At 48.1% G+C, this 17,790-nt stretch overlaps 2 protein-coding genes across 2 annotated transcripts; both read left to right on the top strand.

Annotated features, from left to right (window-relative positions):
- Positions 1 to 1,587: 1,587 nt before the first annotated feature.
- On the top strand, positions 1,588 to 2,895 carry CDV56_103720 (uncharacterized protein; the record flags this gene model as incomplete). The annotated part of the gene is made up of 1 exon (XM_026757339.1): positions 1,588 to 2,895. The coding sequence occupies one exon, from the start codon at positions 1,588 to 1,590 to the stop codon at positions 2,893 to 2,895; it is 1,308 nt and encodes a 435-aa protein (XP_026612684.1).
- An 11,824-nt stretch (positions 2,896 to 14,719) lies between these two features.
- Positions 14,720 to 17,790, top strand: CDV56_104954 (uncharacterized protein; the record flags this gene model as incomplete). The annotated part of the gene is made up of 5 exons (XM_026758573.1): positions 14,720 to 14,902; positions 14,958 to 15,786; positions 16,659 to 17,321; positions 17,371 to 17,463; positions 17,513 to 17,790. 5 exons carry the CDS (start codon positions 14,720 to 14,722, stop codon positions 17,788 to 17,790), a joined length of 2,046 nt encoding a protein of 681 aa, XP_026612685.1.

Below are 17,790 nucleotides of genomic sequence, written 5' to 3' on the forward strand. Positions count from 1 at the left end.
TCGAGCTCGTTGAACAAGTTGAACAAGTTGAACAAGTTGATCAAGTTGAACAAGTTGAACAAGTTGATCAAGTCGAACGAATTGAACAAGTTGATCGAGCTCGTTGAACAAGTTGAAGAAGTTGAATGAGTTGATTGAGTTAAACAAGCTGAATAAACTGAATGAGTTGGACAAGTTGATCAAGTTGAACAAGTTGAAGGAGTTGATTCGAGTCGAACGAGTTAACCGAATCGAACAAGCTGGACGAGTTGAACAAGTCGAATGGGTCAAACAAGTTGAACAAGTTGAAGCAGTTGAATGATGAATAAGTTAAACAAGTCAAATAAATTGAATGAGTTGAACAAGTTGATGGAGTTGATCAAGTGGAACAAGTTGATTGAGTATTCGATGACACGGTTAGCGGGGCGCCAGAAACGGCCCTCATTGAACCGTCCGTCTGCCGCTTTCCACCGCCTGCCCCATGCCGAAGTCCCACTGCCCCTTGCGGCCTAGCTTGTCCGCTTTGGGGATCGCGCCCGTGTTCTCGCCGCTTTTGCGCCCATCGCCTGCCGCCTCATGCCTCCCGCTCGATCTATATAACCCCGTCTACCCTCCCTCGAAAGGCGACGCACTTTCTCTTCCTCTTTCTCCTGCTGCCTGCCTCGCTCCCGGTGCACTGCCCCCTTCCCAGGATGCCGCGTTATCCGAACACTGCCCCTTTCCGGTATGGCGCCGTCCGCATCTCCTCTTTTCTCGCCCCATTCAGCGTCGGAGTCGCCGACAGCTCGACCTATTGGTAACTATTGCTCTGTTGGTGTCTCAGCTATCCACGTCTCCCTTGTCCATGTGCACCCTATCGCGTGTGGCCAGCGTCGGGCCGGCTGGGCCCGTGAGATCGAGGCGAATTGCGCCTTGTGTTATATGGCCAGTGAATGTGGATGCTTCGTTTTTCCTGCTTGATCTCTTCCTGATTGTAGTGAGAAGCACTATTTCTGCGTCTTCTCCATCTACAGGAACTTGAGATGCCAGGTGAGGCAGCAGGGATCTTCTGGCGGCTGGAAAAATAACTCTCTTCGACCCCTCACCGCGGGTCTGTGGGCGCAGCTGACCAGCGTCGCATCCTATGTCATCCATGTCCGATCCTTGGCCCACTATCCTCTGTACCCGCCGAGCGTACACTCTCACCTCGACTGCTGGCCAATGGCAAAAATGCCGCACGTGTCTTTGGCATGCTTTCTATCTCCGAGAGGTTTGGAATGCGAGGCTTGGGGGCAGCAGGCCGACGTGGTTGGCGGAGAACGCTCCATCCCAATTTCCGGGCGGACCATGTAACTAAAGGCCGATACGTCGGCTGCTTCAGGGGTAGCTGAGAAGGGGACGAATTCTGCTTCGGTGGCTCTTTCCCTTCGATGTGTACGGTAGGAGTGACAAGACAATTCACCGAGGAACGAAAGTATAAGAAGGATTGATCGACTCCCGAGGATGTCAGTACAAGGGCTTGCTTTCAACACCTACACATTTCCTTTTACTCCAGCCTCATTTCGTCTCTGGCCTAATCCTCGCGCAGTCACATTCCACCAGCATATCCCAGTCTCCCCTTACCTCAATATGTTGCCTGTATTTCACGCTGATAACTTCAAGGCATGGACTCCACCTTTCCGCACGAGACCCCCCTCCAAACACTCACGCCTACACCCTCCTTCCAATGAGTCCCCTGCCATCAAACTTCATCATTCACCCCTCCCCAAAGCATTGCCATTGCCCAAGCATCAGCTCCCGGTGCGGCCTCCAGCCGAGGTTTGCGTTCATGCAAGTGCCGTGACCCCATCTGGCACCTTCAGGGGCCCTCAGTCTCCGCCCCAGAAGCCATCTAGGCTGCACTCTGCCAAAACGACACCCGCCACATCATCCGACACGCAGCACGCAGAGCGGCTGGAACAGTCTCCGAGAAACAGAGCTAGTCCATCATCAAATCCGGATTTAGCCACGTCACGCAAAGTTCACGATGCCATTGATGCCTCAATTGATGCGCCCTTTTCCCCAGAGGATGCCCTGAGATACATATCGTCACCCAGTGTATCCAGCTCGGACGAGAGCTGGCAAGAGTTTCTGCAACCGGCAGACGAACAAAATGGCATTCCGATCGACCCGGTGATCCTCACAAACAATGGGCCCTGGGAGACAGATGATGAACGCCAGCATATTCACGCGGACGGCGATAGCGCCGTCTCGGAGACCATTTGTCGATATCCCAACCCTCCACCACTTCTCCGCGACACGCTTGCTGAGAATAGGAACTCCAGCACATGTCCTGAATCGCAGGAAGGAAACCCTCGGTCAGATAGCCCGCTAAACAACCAATCACACGCACAAGTATTTGCCGATAACAACCCCGAAGCTCACATTCGTGTGTCCAGCAACCGCCTCGAAACCCTAACCAGCGGCCAACAGTCGAAACCCCGCAAGCGAAAGTTGCAGCAGTCGCATGGACAACCACAACTGTGCAAACGGGCCAGAGGTTCTTCTGCAACCGTCTCGAAGGAGAATTCTTTTTCATCGCTTCGTTCTCACTTCACATCTGTATCGGTTGATGAACGCCTACAATTTCTTTCGTGGCTGTTCGAAGGCGCACTACCACGCTGTGTATCTGAATCCGATCCAAAAGAACCTGACCGCGTAGCACGGCCAGCACTTCGCTTGTTGGATCAGCCAGCTGATTCCACGGAGCTTTATGGAACCTCCCGGAAAGGCATGCCGTGGTCATCTGAAGAGGCGAACCTCCTATTGAGGTTGAGAAGGGACGAGAAACGAACTTGGTCGGATGTGACAAGGATTTTTTCGGAGCAATTTCCAGGCCGGAGCCAGGGCTCCATTCAAGTATTTTGGAGTTCGGCCCTCAAGAATAGAGCACATTAAAGTCGATATTCTTTCCCTCCCTTGACCCTTTTTTTTCTGTTTCCGAGCCTACATAGTGCGATATTTAGGTGTAAAATAATAGAGTCGTGGATGGGGCGTGGCGGTATTCCAACACAGACATCAGCATCACACAGCTCACTATACTCGTACGCTTTCTTCATGAGGCTCATCTTCCGCCGATTCCTTTTTTGCTGGGCAGATTTTCTGGGTGATAGTGTGGCCCGACATGGTCGCACAGTATTGGAGGGGTCTGTAGGCATGATAGGTAAAGTTCAGGAGGACATCAGAGGAAGCCGTTCCCCACTGCTGGGAGTCATGGTAGCCTTTAAGATGGCTTCACTTTTTAAGGTTGTGGGACGCTGAGAAATTGCTGACGTTATTGTCAGCTCCTTATGTGCAGCAACAGGAGTTGTAGGATTTGGAGGCCTACCAGGAGCGCGAACATCTTGATAGTTGCACGTCGTTGAACGACAGACAGCCTTGCATCGCATCATCGAATGGAGCAAGGAAATGTAGTGGCCAAACCGCTGGACTTGCTCATCTTGTAGGGCCCTGAAGACGAAGCGATGGGCGGGTGATCGTTGATCATTGAGGCACTTAAGAGCGTATATTGACAGATATGGTGGGTGAAAAAGGTCGAACACTCATGACTTTATCGTCTTTGACAGAAATATGACTCCCCCATGTATTATGTTCAGAGAGAGAGGCACCCCGCAGGCAACCACACTTGAGCTGCACTTCGGTGTAGTCACGTGGCAAATTTTACGGGGTGACTACATCAGACGAGAGCGTTCCAAGCTATGGCATAGCTCTCAGATTATTAGTTGTAAATGGCCTGGATAAACAGCAATAGGAAGACGGTCATTACTGTCGCTTGTGAAGTACTGGAATGGACAGCGTGGCCTTCCAAAGGTTCAAGAGTGTAGGGTTGCACGCACGCTAAAAGTATTGATTGGTTCGACAAAGTATTGAAGAGTTGAGCATACGCGGAAAGGGCCTCCGCTCCACAGCATTTCTGATGATGAATGGGTTGAACACATTTGGTGAGAAAGAGTTGAGCGCTCAAGAACAATAGCTTGAACTAGCTTACACGTACATCCTGCGTGAATGCGACGGCATCACCAGTAATATGCCTGAATAAGGCCCACTAAAATTTGAATTTGGTCGCACGTCGCAAAAAAAGCACTGAACATTGTTTAAGGTGCAGATTAATGGTACAAGCGCAGTTCATTCCCCTAAGGTCACCTAAAAAGTGATGGGCGTCTAGTTGGTCAATGCTGGCTCAATCCACCCAAAAATGCTCAACCACTGGAACGTCGGCCTCTCATTTAACGTATTTTTTCGATGGACAATCCAGATGAGTAGAGTCGCTTTTTCAAGTGCAATTACAGTGGACATCCAAGCATATTTAGGCCAAACTTCTGAACATTGTTCTTGATACACCGGTCGCACGATTTCTACTGGTACTGAAAAACCTGATGCTGCCGGCATCAAGGAATACTTCTGTATAGAGCCTTGCAGTTCAACCGTATCATCTGGTAGCAATCAACAACTGAAGCGCATACATTGCTCCAAGGAGTACGCACTTGAACTCTACAGTACTCATTGTAGTATTGTGAAACGAATCACGTCTCGGCTATCAGCCAGCTGTAGATAGGCAGCTGCCGTCCACGTGACTCATTCGTGATCAAGGACGGCGTCCTTTCAGCGTACAAACCCCCTAGAACGTCCAGAAAGGGGATCGTACAAATCTTGACATCCCTTGCTTGCTCGGACAATACCGCTACGAGGAATCGTAGAGTTCGTACTAAGGAACTACCATTTTCGAAGGATTACTGCCCCAAAATATATCCTTACCTTTTAAGCGCCCATGCATAAATACCGAGTGGCTGATCTACCCATTCAAAATGCGAAATCATTCTTTCTTAGCCTTCCAACAGGTAAAATTTAAACCAAAACTGCTCCTAATCCTTTGGGCGGTTGGTACAGCAAGCTGGTTCTCACTGAGCAGGGCGACCCCGGATATAGAACCCACTCTTGAGTCACTGCGGCGGAATCATCTAGGAGAACCATGGCCTGCACAAACCGTGGTCTCTTTATGTCCTGTATTATTCCGGCCAACTCTGATCTATCAGCCAATCTTTTCAGGGATGAAGGACTGGTCATCACTTCTTCTAGAACGGTGGCCTCGAAAGCGAAAATCATGGCCCAGGCGCCGATATAATGCAGCCTTCGTCTCTTTACGCATAGTACAATTCGCTCATCCCCCACTATAAAATTTAAAGCTCTCATTTGAATAGAGTGAACGCAAGGAACCATGCCGGATACTAAAGTAGGTACGACGCATCCAAAACTGCAAGAGAGCTCGAGGCCAAGCAGGAAGTCAATTCGCCAGAAGCGAGACCGTCGCAAAACCGGCTTAATGAAAAAAGCCTCCGAGTATAGCAAGATGTGCGGCGCCAATGTCTGTTTAGGTATACGCATAAGGGACACTGGTCGCGTCTATATGTTTTCTGCGGATGCTTCGGGATTTTGGGGATTCGTTGGATCACAGTTGGTATCACCCCTTATACGCATATGTCTTCAATAGCTGATTCGTTTAGGGCTCCTATTATCCGACTCCAAGTCAGATCACTGTCAAGGGCATTGGCAAGTCGGGAGATCAAGAGCTATCTTCCGCTCAATAGAGGCGGAACCGAAAAACGCATGGGACACTCCGTGGAGACTGGCCTGCACAAGGGTTTAACCGCTATAATGGTTGTAATCCTCAAAGAAGAAAGCATGGGAACGCTATGCCCGACCCTGTATTTATGATTACGTCTTTTAAGGGTAAGGCAGAATCAACAGACATGATATGTATAGAGCATGACCATTTTTTAGTCATTTATCTGAACGTTTTTCCGCGCACTCTCCTTGTTGTCTCTGAAGACATTGTGAAGAAATGTGATCAGCGCTTGAGTCACCCAGAACGGCTGGAACAGTCTCCGAGAAACAGAGGTGATTATTAATGTGCATCACTGCTCATAGATGTATCCGTATTCCGCCACAGTGCAAAATTTAGAATCAAAGCCGTCACGCTGCCTCTAAGACTCAGACCATCTCAGTGGATTTCTTCTTCTTCGACCAGTCAATGCTGTAAAAGCCACGCAGATCGCGAATATTAGGGTTCATCCCTTTTCGCACAAGCAGTGGCGCCACTTCAGCCTGGCCTTCTTTGGCGGTGGAGTGCTGTCTGTCCATCCTCTGTCGACTTTGTCGATCAAGAATTCCACCATAGGCTCCAAGCCTCGTCTTACCACCTCTTTACGACGCGGTATATTTCCACCCCAAATCGTTTTTATATTTGCTCCATGAATTTGTCGCATTTGAGATGCATATGAACAATGCAGCGTAACGGCAAGTAGCCTCTAGCGTAACCCGATATTGTGATGTTTAGGAAATTGAAAGAATAGCTGGTCGCAACTCTCAGTTGAGACAGCCCACCACACGTGACTTTCATCACCAAAGCTCTCCGATTGACGCACGACTCTCCTCGGCTGACCGGAATACAACGGCATGGGTTTTCCCGCCGAACTGCCCCTCTTACCCCTCATTGACCACCCACCACTCTAGCCAGTATCATCAGGTTTTCATCTTTATACTTTGTTGCCTGACGACAACAGGTTGGCCCAGGGCTTTCTGAAATATTTCCCTTCCACTATACGACAATAACCCAAATTTTACTTGGTTTCATTGTATTAAACCTAACACTTATCATCCATTGATTCAGATTCTAATTCAACCCATTAGGATGGTTTGCCGGCAAGATTTATCTGCTTTGCAGGAATTTGACGTCTCACGACTTGTCGAACTTTGATGTGCAGTTCCGAGGTACTTGTTGTAGCAGCTCTTAGACAGTAGCTGTACTTGTGACGACCACACAAGGCCATTGTTGCTAAAACGAAACGAGCAAGCAGACACGACTTCCATTAGCTCTTGCGTCTGAATACACCCAGGCTTTAAGCCTGCACCTGCGGCTTTCGCTGTAGTCCGACGTCATACTTTAGCTGTCGACCATGGATGTATGGTACTACCCTATTCCAGCAGCGACTGCTGAGGATCGAAAAGCTCTCTTGGAGAGCTTAGTGGAAAAGGTGAGCTTCTAGGATTATTCTGACAGACGACATTTGCAACTTATCAGCTAATTCCATTGTTTTAGTTTGGAAATGAATTCGAAGAATCGCGTGTGGAATCGATCGACGAGGATTGGACTTATCATTACACAAGGATGATCCAGGGCCACCAACATAAGCGCGTTGTCATCTTCAGACCAGCACCAAGCAAAAACCGGTTCGGTTGTATAAGGATCAGGAACGGACAAAACATGAAAGAGACAATCTGGGACTGCGTGAGCCAAGAGAACGTATATATTGGGCTTGTACCCGCGGATTGTCCTTTTGAGGCAATGTTGGTGGAGATAAAGCTTATCACGCTAAAACAGACTGAAAAATCATCGGCAGCTTGAACTGGGAACCGATGTCGATGGCTTCAGGGCGTGGGATTGAAAGAACAATCGATGCCACGCGATCCTCAACAGGTATCGTTAAGATTATTGAATGAGATTCACCAGCTGTTATACTCTCATATCTTTCCCATATTTTATGGAATTCCCGGGGGCTGAGGAGAAAGGCGGTTTCGATCATATTCGACGCTGGCCAGCTGTTACTTATCTGAGGTCTTCACAAGATTTAGTACGACGTACCTGGATCTTCGTCGCCTCCATCATTTGAGTTATTGACAGTTTCATCACTTGGCCGTCTCTTTCTCGGAGACATCGGAAGATTAGTGGCATTTTGTTTGTTCAAGGGCATTTTTCCTGGCCCTAGATTAGGTTAGCTTTTTTATATTTCACTACCTGATTGAATTACTTGCCGCCAGTCAAGAGGGCTAAGGCTGGTGTCTCGTGTCCGGGAGGTACAGCTTCACTGTCATACCATTCGATGCTGTTGCACCCAATGACAGCATCCATGAATTTGCTATATTCATCGCACTTATGAAGAGGTTCTTCACCTCTCAATGTAGTCAGGTAATTGTATATGTCTCGTGAAATCCGAAATTGCGCTTCATGACTCAATGCTTTGAGCAAATAATCGAAGGTAGCAGTAGCCATTCCTCCGTCCGCTGTCCATACAGAGGGATGAAAGGCCGTTGCCCAGAGGAGGACCAAATTGCATGGTTGTTGCCGTATCGTCTGACATCTGGATCGCGTAAGTCTTTTCCTCGATCTGACTTGTTCAGAATCGAGACCTGAATCGTTTGGGCCCAAGAAAATCAAGGCAAGGCTTTTCTTTAATTGTGACGATTTTACTTGACCACCATCAAGATGATCTTTCACCGACCGTGCTTGTGCTACCCAACTAGCTCCCACGGCGACAAGCTGGTCATACCGTTCCTGCTTCAACTTCTTGACCTCCTGTGCAACACTTCGTACTGACTCAGTGAGCCTGTGGGCCAGAGTGTCAATCGTAGCCAATTGATCACCTGAAGGTCGAATCCGAGTTGTCCGGAGCTTGCGGGCCACTGAATCGAGTCTCCTGGCTAATGAATCGAGTTGAGCCACGACTGTGATGACGGGCATGGTACTAAATAAAAGTTGATAACAGATTTAGATAATAAACTCAGATAATCAAATAGTAAGTTTTTGGTCCATTGACAGCCCTACAAAAAAATCGGGGGGAATTCTTAATCTTTAGAAAAGGGGATAGACAAACATCAACTTTTCACCCAGATTTCGAAGTTCTGTCAAGGGGCCCATCTCTCATGGCCTCTCACTGACCACCCTTTAAATATCGCAGCGCCAAGAACACAGGTGGGTAATTTGCCTAATCTAGGGTGGAGGTGGCGCACACACTCCGAGATTCCGTCAATAAATATCAAAATTTGGACACTTGTGGTACTTCAACAGACATTGCAAATCAAACCGGCACACCTAGAGTATGTTTGATGTAGGGTTTCTTCCAGCAAAAAGTTGAATTCTTACATTTGTTGAAGTTATAGAACTGCACATTTACCAAGTTCCAGGACTGAATGTCAAGCATAGACAGCGTTTTTCCCTTTCTCATACTCGCTCAGCAGACGACCATCTGAAAGTTTGAAAAGCAGATCAATCTATTCTGGCTCATGCACACAGGGGAACGCGCGATGGATAGAGATACATATAAGGACGCCTGCTTCCATCAAGCCTTTACTGGAAGCATGAGTCTTCCATATCTATTATGCTACTATCGGACAGCGTCCGGACGGTGCATTGCTTGATACTATCCTTGCTACTCTGCTTGCTTCAGTGGCTCAAGTTCGTTTTATCAACACTTCAAGGCTCAAATACGCGGCGGCCTTACTCCTCTTCTTTCTCGTGGGGGGAAGATATTGAAATCCAAGCACCACCACCCGCAGTGCACCGAGACGCTCTGTGGCCGAAAGAACGGAATAGAGAGGCAAGCATTGTAGGGTATCAGAGACCTGTGTCGCCGTGCTCTAGCTCGTTGACCTGGAGGGCAAGTAGTGACACAATCGAACTCCCGTCTCTGGAACCTCCATTTCATCCTACACTTCCACTCCCACCAGTTGAAAACGATAATCACTGATAGACGAACGGACTGTAAGTCATTCGGACGAGCCGCTCGCTCCCCTTGTTAATTGTCATCGCGTACCCATGGCTTGATACTAACGGCTACTTTACGTAGGATGCAAGACACCCTCTTCGACTCGATCCTCTTTGCTTTTGCCGCATGGTTCATCTTCATCATAATTGTTTTGCTTTGTTACCGCATAAGGCCGGCGTTTAACCTGCTCATCGACGTATATTGGTTCTATCGAAGATACTGATTGTATTTCCCCACTCTCGGTCGGAAGAATGTCTTGCTCAGTTACTGCCCTGCCTATCTCAACCAGCTACTGCAGAGCGCATTGGCTTATTGAGCTCAAGGGACCCAGTTTGGATCTTATTGCTATGCTTGAGGGCAATCAGGTCCACTGGATTCGCATCGCTCCTGGCCTCTCGTCTCCTGAAGGCCTCAGTGCCATTACATTTGATCTTTCCGAAAAATCCCCGGCGATTGGAGAAATCAAAAATTGTATCTGGCTTCCGGAGCACCTGACGAGGTTAGAAGGGCCGTGTCCTTGCATGGAGTGGGTGTAAGCTTATTCGTCATTGTGGCCGTTGTCTCAAAGGACTATCAATCTAATACATCACAGGTTTGGAGTCATCTGGAACTACCAGAGGTTATGCTATATGACGGATTCGGCCGACGGGACTACTCTTGACAATCTGATGGACAGGTTGGTTTACCTTTCGACTATCCATCTGGCCTTGAGCTCCCGAGAATATTGAGGAAGTAGGCGGCATTTTTGGAGCCGAAATACTGTATACGAATCGCATTTCATGTTTGCTTGGCCTTTAACGTTGAAACGTGCGACACCAAGCGCGATTCTTCTGTGAGGTCATTCATTGCCTTCTTGTTTTCTAGCGCTACGTGTAAGACCATAGCAATACAAGACTGCTCTGTAGAGAATCATGAGAATTGGACTCATCCTAGATCTCAGAGTAATCACTGAAGAGTGACATAAAAGCGTTTGCGCGGATCTTCAAGTATCATTTCCCGGTTTAACAGACTGAACAAACAGATTAGAGGTTCATTCTAGGAACAATCTATAACATGCAGCGGACTCATGCGAATGTGTCCGCCCGCTGTACTCCGTACAGGCTGCAGAGAAAGCTTAGCCGCAGTCACCCACGCCTAGTATTTATTACCGTCAGCCATAATTCGGCTTCCAAGAGCTTGCGGAACAGAAGTTTGAACAGCCTCGCAACAGCAAAACCGACTGCAAACGACCCAAATACCGCAGGAGCCAAATAGAGACAATGGGGCAATATTTGCTCCCTTTCTCAATTATAGAATCTGGCGCGTAGCATCGAACGTGCGGAGCGGATCAGCTTCTTTCAGAGTGCTACGACGCAATGTTAAGTCTTACTGTCCAAAAGAACTTGGTCAAAAAGAACTTGGATTTTGAAGATTCCTTCGCGTACCGTATCGAAGAAGAGACCAAATTAAACTAGAAATGGCGCTACCTTGACCGCATTACCATCGAACAGGCCTCAATTACTGAGATTGGCCGTTGAAGTACTCCCGTATCTCTATACGAGCGAGATGGGATAAACATTGGCTGAATGAGCGAGACGGCAAGAAGACCAGCCAGCGCCGACGAGTCTTGCATAGCCTGAAATGTCCTCTGCTGGGGGCACAAATACTGTCGTTACATTGCAGTGCAAGCACACCGACCCAGGGTACACGCTCTCTAGATGCTCTGGTTTACCGTATTTGTGCCCCGAGGTCTGATCCGACTCTGCAGACATTTTCCAGGTTCCGTAACTCATTCGTTGAAATCGACCAGTACATGTGCGACGGGAGGCCCTTTTTTTTTCCACTTGTAGTTCTTGCTCGTTTAAAGAAGGGGTAGGCGGCGGAGGACCCGATCCGAACAAACTATTCTCAAGGCCGTGTCAGTTATCTTCCTGCCATCTGGTCACGAGGGTTAGTCAGATAACAGACAAGAATTAGGGAGTAATAGGTTATGTTTGCTCACCTGTGCCCACATCTCAGGCAGCGGTAGAAGATGGTGCTTCCTTCGTCAGCGCTCCTCAACTGCACCTGAGCATAAGTCACCTCCTTGGATGGGCATTTGACACAGTCCACTTCGATCCTGGGCCCAGACCCAAGGACTTCACGATCGACAACCTGAGTATTGGATTTCAATTTATTCCTGAGTCTTGATGGAAAATTTTCAGAGACATATTGTCTCGTGTAAGATAACGCTTCATCTTTCCAAGATCGATCCGTTAGCCCCACAGAACAGCAGAATAAGAGACAAAATCTAGCATACTCTTCGCAGTCTTTCCGCACAGCTCGCACTTCAAAACCTCCGCGGGGGAGATATCGAGAAGATTCCCACAATCTTCACAGAATTGGACGACCATGATGTCTCGCAATAAAAGTTTCCTGGAAGGGTACCGGAGGCTTAATATTATCAGAGGGCGGAAAAGAAAATTTTGATTTTTTTGAGAACGACCTTGCCAGAGAACCTCAAGCATGACTAAGCCTAAACGCCAAGCCCCATCAACAGGCGTGCCACTCATTTTAGTAAGCTTGTTCTCCACAAATCTCCATTGCTCCATGGGCGGCAAATCTGGCGACATTCTCCTTCGTGATGGCGGCGGCCCAGCAAAGCTGGCCCAAGGAGAAAAACCGTCGACGGCTACCTATCTCGGCCGCGACTGGCGCGGACGGTGTGAAAGTTGCGAAGCATTGGCGGAGAAACGATGAGGCCCGGGGCTGGATACAAACAAAGAGCAACCTATCGAGAAAAATTCAAGAACTCATGTGGAATGACAACAATGCAGGTGCAAATTATGCCCAATCAGCTGTACGATATATGGAATAGGGGAGCACTTAGCCACGCCGGTCATGCAGCGTCCGGCCGCGATAGCCTGATAAGCTACTTGGGGATGGGTCCACTGCCAGAAAATGTTCCTTGGCTGGAAGCCCCCAATCAACCTGGACCAGGTTCAACGGAAGCTGACGAGCGTTGGACCTGTTAAGCCTAGTTGCAAACTCGTGCTTCTGTTTGGTCCCCTATTCGTGCGCACCCAATTGCTGTCGCAAACTACGGGCTACAGAGATTACTATTATCTACTTTTTGACACTAATAGAAGTTCTATAAATGAACCAAAAGCGAAGTCGCCTGCCTCGAAGTCAGATAAGCCGCTAAGCATAGCATGCGCCATCCCGATTGAAGGACAGATTTGATGGAGATTCAACTAGTGTGCAGAAATGTACGTTTGTGTAATATCTACACCAGGTCTGTATGTGACTGCGGGCACTCCGGCGCTTACATCCCACCAATGCGCTATGAGTAATTGCGATGTTTCCAGCCTCTCCGTTTTAGCTTTCTCACTGAGAGCTTAAGCGATTGGCCTCCATAGGTTGCCCTCGCTTCTCATTACCTGAAGTCTATGCATGGAGATTCCAAACTATCTGGGAGTCTGCCTTCCTTCTGAGCAACTACCATATATGGTTTTGGTTTCATCCAATAGAGCATCATGTAATGTTCAACTGCTGGGGTAAGCACGCTTTAAGCCCAGAGAATGCGGCTATATAAAGCTCTCCTCCTCTGCTGAACCTTCGTATTGAAGGAGAGCAACTTTCAACATTGTTCTCATCCCTTGAACTTCCTAGTGGCTATTCAATCCTAACAGTCCTCCTCTGTGGTACGTCGTTGGCCCCCTCTCTTGACTTAGCGAGGGATTCCTTTCACTCATGTCTCCTTCCAGATATTAGTCACATCTGGCAGATATCGTAGCATATCTTCGAATACCAAAAGAGCGTGAGGTGATCCCACCCTGTCAAGCAGCCATTTACTAACGCATAATAGGAAAATGTGCGGCACCGTCACTCTTACATTCGACTGTGGCCATAACGAACAGACCACAGAGATGGTCTTTTGTCCCGCCTACGGGACTACCAGGGAACATACGAACGACGGAGAAAGACGTTACTGTGGCAAGGAATGTACCACGTGCCGTGACAAGAACAAGAAGAAGTGAATCCACTGGACATTCGCATTCGATCTGAGTGCAGAGGAGGAGGACAGGTCGGCGGACTGGACGTGGGCAACCTTTGAAGGATGATGTCCTCTCGATCTTTCAGACGCAGTATAGTGGTATAGCTATAGCTTGGAAATTGCTCATTTCCAACACTGCGTGAAAACAACGTCCATTCACGCTTGACAGCAATATAATCAGTTAGAAAATTTCTTCACCCTTCACGCTACTACAAAAATTCTCCCGTATCAAAACAGATAGATCAGAGACGCAAATATGCTAGAATCAGTGAAGGGCACGACTCCTTGGCAACTTAAAGCGGTACTCTGGTTGACCACGCTGTTGGATTTAGTCAAGACGAGACGACGGCGAGTTGATAAACAGTTGAATTATCCCGATTATGCGAGTTTCACGGCTTGAAGCCATGGGGGTCATCTATCTGAGACGTAACAGCTGAGTGGAGCCAACGCCTCCCGTTGGACACTACTGTGTTAATACTGTGGCACGTGATAATTTGGCCTGCGGCGTCAAGAAGTCTGGACTGCGCTGGAGATGCCACAACCTCATTCTTTAACTAGCTACTTATTTTTATAGACTCGCAGATCTTTTCTAGTCATGCCTTGATAGTGAAGGCCGTAACTAACTAGCACGAGTAGTCAGGACTTCCAAGCATAATCATTTGAGGCTACAGGACGTAGGCGGTGAGCTCGCCAACAGATACTAGGGACTATTGTTTTTAAAAGGGGCTGCAAGATCAAAAGGGTAGCTCCATCGATTCATCTCTTTCTGTCTTCCAAACCGTAAGGAGATATGGGTGCCGCTGGCCATGTGATTGAATACGGATGATGCTGCGGCCGAATATCTCCTGTGCTTCATCAGAACTAGTGAGAAAGTCAACTCCAGACGGGGCCTCAAGTGTGGCTATGGAGCGTTTAGAGTGACAGCTGGCGGAAACCGAGGTGTTCTGAGCAGTCTTTGAGGTTATGTTCCGCCGACGCCTTTTCTGCGGGTGTTCCCCGCCATCAGCGGCAGCTTTTCTTGTGAGCAGAGTAGAGTTTACCACCCAACCGAGTTGGGGATAACGCTGACTAATATAATACGACGGCAACTTAGATGTTCCACCTCTTGAGAGCCCAGATTCCGACCGAACCTGGCAGAAAATCACATGATAGGTCACCCTTTTACACGATGCGACGCGGTCTTCGCCAAAGCAGCATCACCGACCCGTTTCAAATGGCTTTTATGCTCTTGTCGCAGACACTGCGGCGATTCTTGTCAGTATGTTATAGTCTCAAGGACTGGATGGAGATTACGTTGATTTACCCTTTGTCACGCCTGATCCACTGGCCCACTTGGCACGATATTGAGGCGGTATAAGTCGAGCGTCCCTTTCTATCGCAAGAGCTTCCTGACAAACTTTCAATAGGGACCTCAATACGATTACGAAGCAAGTGAAACTGGACAAGGAAAGGTTGAAACCATTAGCAGAGATGCTCAAGGACAATTTATCTCTGGTGGGCTAACTGGGATTGTGGAACTCCTTGGTGATGGTACCGTCCTTAAATCGCCATTCCCTGACGCTGAAATGGAAAACCACATCCTGGACATTGCCAAAGAAGCCAGTATTTATCATCGCGTTGGCCCACATGAAAGGCTGGTACGGATATTGGGTCACTCCAGGGACGGCCTTATTCTTGAGTACATGAAAAACGGTGATCTCAAAACATATATTCAAACTCAAAGCTCGATTCCGATGAGCCTGAAGTTGAAGTGGGCATACCAAATTGCGGAAGCCGTCTCTCTCCTGCATAGTAACGGCATAATCCACTGCGACATCAAACCACGAAATTTCCTCTTGGACGCGTCTCTCAATATCAAAATTATTGACTTCTCTGGCTCTTCGCTAGACGGATCCAAACCGGCCTCTGGTGAGGGAACTCGATTCTATCTCCCGCGACATTGGAGAGACCCACCTACCGTGGCTACGGATCTGTTTGCACTCGGCTCGACTCTTTACGAGGTTTTTCAAGAAACCAGCCCCTACGAGGAGATCCCTAGCGATCAAGTGGAAGTACTTTTCAAGAGAAAGGAGTTCCCTAATGTTTCTGCTATTCCGTGCGGAAAAATAATCAAGCAGTGTTGGTTGTCCCAAGTTGATTCAGCCGAACATGTGCAGGCTTTCATCCGAGATACAATTCGCAGCAAGCTCAACGCCGACTGTAGCCCTCATCTCGATGGTTTGGACATTGGTCAGGGTATGTTGATTGACCAAGTGGGGTATCCTTAGGATTGGGGCAGTTGACGCCAGTTTGCCTTGCTTTGAGGCATCGATTGAAAGTTCTGGTCGTCCTGTCGCATGATGTTGGACAGCCACGATAATGCTTGATGGACACAAGATATTCACACATCCTAGAAGCTGTCAACTATTGGTGATTTGCTCCTTCTTGATGGGATACAAACCTTGATTGCACTATTTCGTCGCTAGATAGAAGGGCGATAAAGAATGAAGCTGATGTCGGCGCAGATATTAGGTACCACGGCTGTTGAGCTAGCCGTCATTTATACTAAAGAACCTGTGGTCTGGGATAGGCGTCCAAAAACGGGGTGTTACTACCTGGTAAGACGCCAACGATATGCCAGCAAGATATTTGGAGCCTCGTTCCCCAAAGCTAACAAGAGTATCCATTACTGGCCAAAACGATCAGGCTTGGAACTGGTCTAAGCCTGGAATCGATGTGAAGCTGCACGCATTAGCGCCAGGCTGTTTCATGGATACCGCAGGAAAACTGCGCTACGTACCCGCTCATTCGATCGCTGCACCAAGTTTGAGTGCGGCGGTGGAAAGTGAGTGTGCACAATCCAGACCAATCATATTATGAGTACGAGAGAATCGGCCATAGACCAGGCAGTGAACAACTCCCCCTTGCGCGTCACAAATGAGGGGAAGCTGCGGTCAGCACGCTTAGAAGCCTGCGATTGGGTGCCTTGAAATTGGGTGAACTTTTGGAATGTCTCAAGTAACGACCTATTTATAGTCTTCCTGATTTACAAAAGCCAATGATTCCCGATAAAGAAGTTAGGGATTAGTTCTTGTTCTTGTTCTGTTTTATCTCTTCGTCGCTAATAGACAAAATGGAAATCCACCATACCAACGAGAAAAAAAGATCAGATCTTCAAACAACTGTCATTGCCAGTCGCTTGGGCGACTTTGTTTGTGAACTCACCACAATGATCAAGACATTGCAGTTCGGAAGGCTCCAGTTTACAAGCGATGGATACAATGCCATGGAAACTGCAAGCCGAGATCTTGCAAAGCTTTCAAAACACATGGCCGACGAAGTGAAGGCATTGGGGAAGAGACGGACATCTGCTGTTGTTGCAGAAGGACAAAAGTTGCTGTCCTGTGCGGAATCTACCAAGGTAGAATTAATGACGAGCCAGAAACCCCGACGTCAGGTCGTCTTTATTAGAAATATACAGCTGTTCTTTAACCCCCCCGAGGTATCGAAACTAGACTCTCCGGCAGTCCAAAAACGAAAGCAGCTGACCCGCGAGCGCTGTGAAAGACTGAGAAGTCTTGCTCCGAACAAAATGATTTTGTGGGCAGCAGCATTTGCTCCCAGCGTTTGGGATTCCAATGTACTTCAGAAAAGCACGTTCGAATTTGTCGTTGAATTCCTGGAGCCTGGGGATTCACTACAGTGGCCCGCTCACATCTACGAAATTTTAGATACATTGGCTCTGGAGCAGCCTCTTTGCCACTCAACCAATTTCAAAGAGTTCTTGACCGGTCAGAGAAATGACCCTTATCTAAATGGCTGGCAGCTAATAGAGTCTAGATATGCACCAGAGTGTTGGTATGGACCAAAACATCACTCATTCGAGTTCTCACGGAGGGCAGACGCTGGAATCAGATGTTCCTGGCGTCGATGGTAAGCAATCCTACGAATATCCTCCAAACTGATGCTGACGATTAAACAGAAGGAGCTCAGGAAGTCATTGAGCGAGCTTTTCTTGTCCCACATTCGAAGTTAGACAAACTCTTAAAGCTCCATCCTCAATCCGCAGCTCGTCATAGCATCATTCTCACTATTCCCATCGCAGACCGAGTAGCAACAGTTCTTATTTCCATACCGCGTGAGGATGCCATCCGATTTGGTTGGGAGTCATCACTACCAGTGATTTTCAACTCAAACCCTCAACATGCTTTCGTCCAATCAACATCAGCTCGACCAACATTGCCTCAATTTGGTGATTGA

Source organism: Aspergillus thermomutatus (genome assembly GCF_002237265.1).
Source record: "Aspergillus thermomutatus strain HMR AF 39 chromosome Unknown NODE_161, whole genome shotgun sequence".
Classification (NCBI taxonomy): domain Eukaryota; kingdom Fungi; phylum Ascomycota; class Eurotiomycetes; order Eurotiales; family Aspergillaceae; genus Aspergillus; species Aspergillus thermomutatus.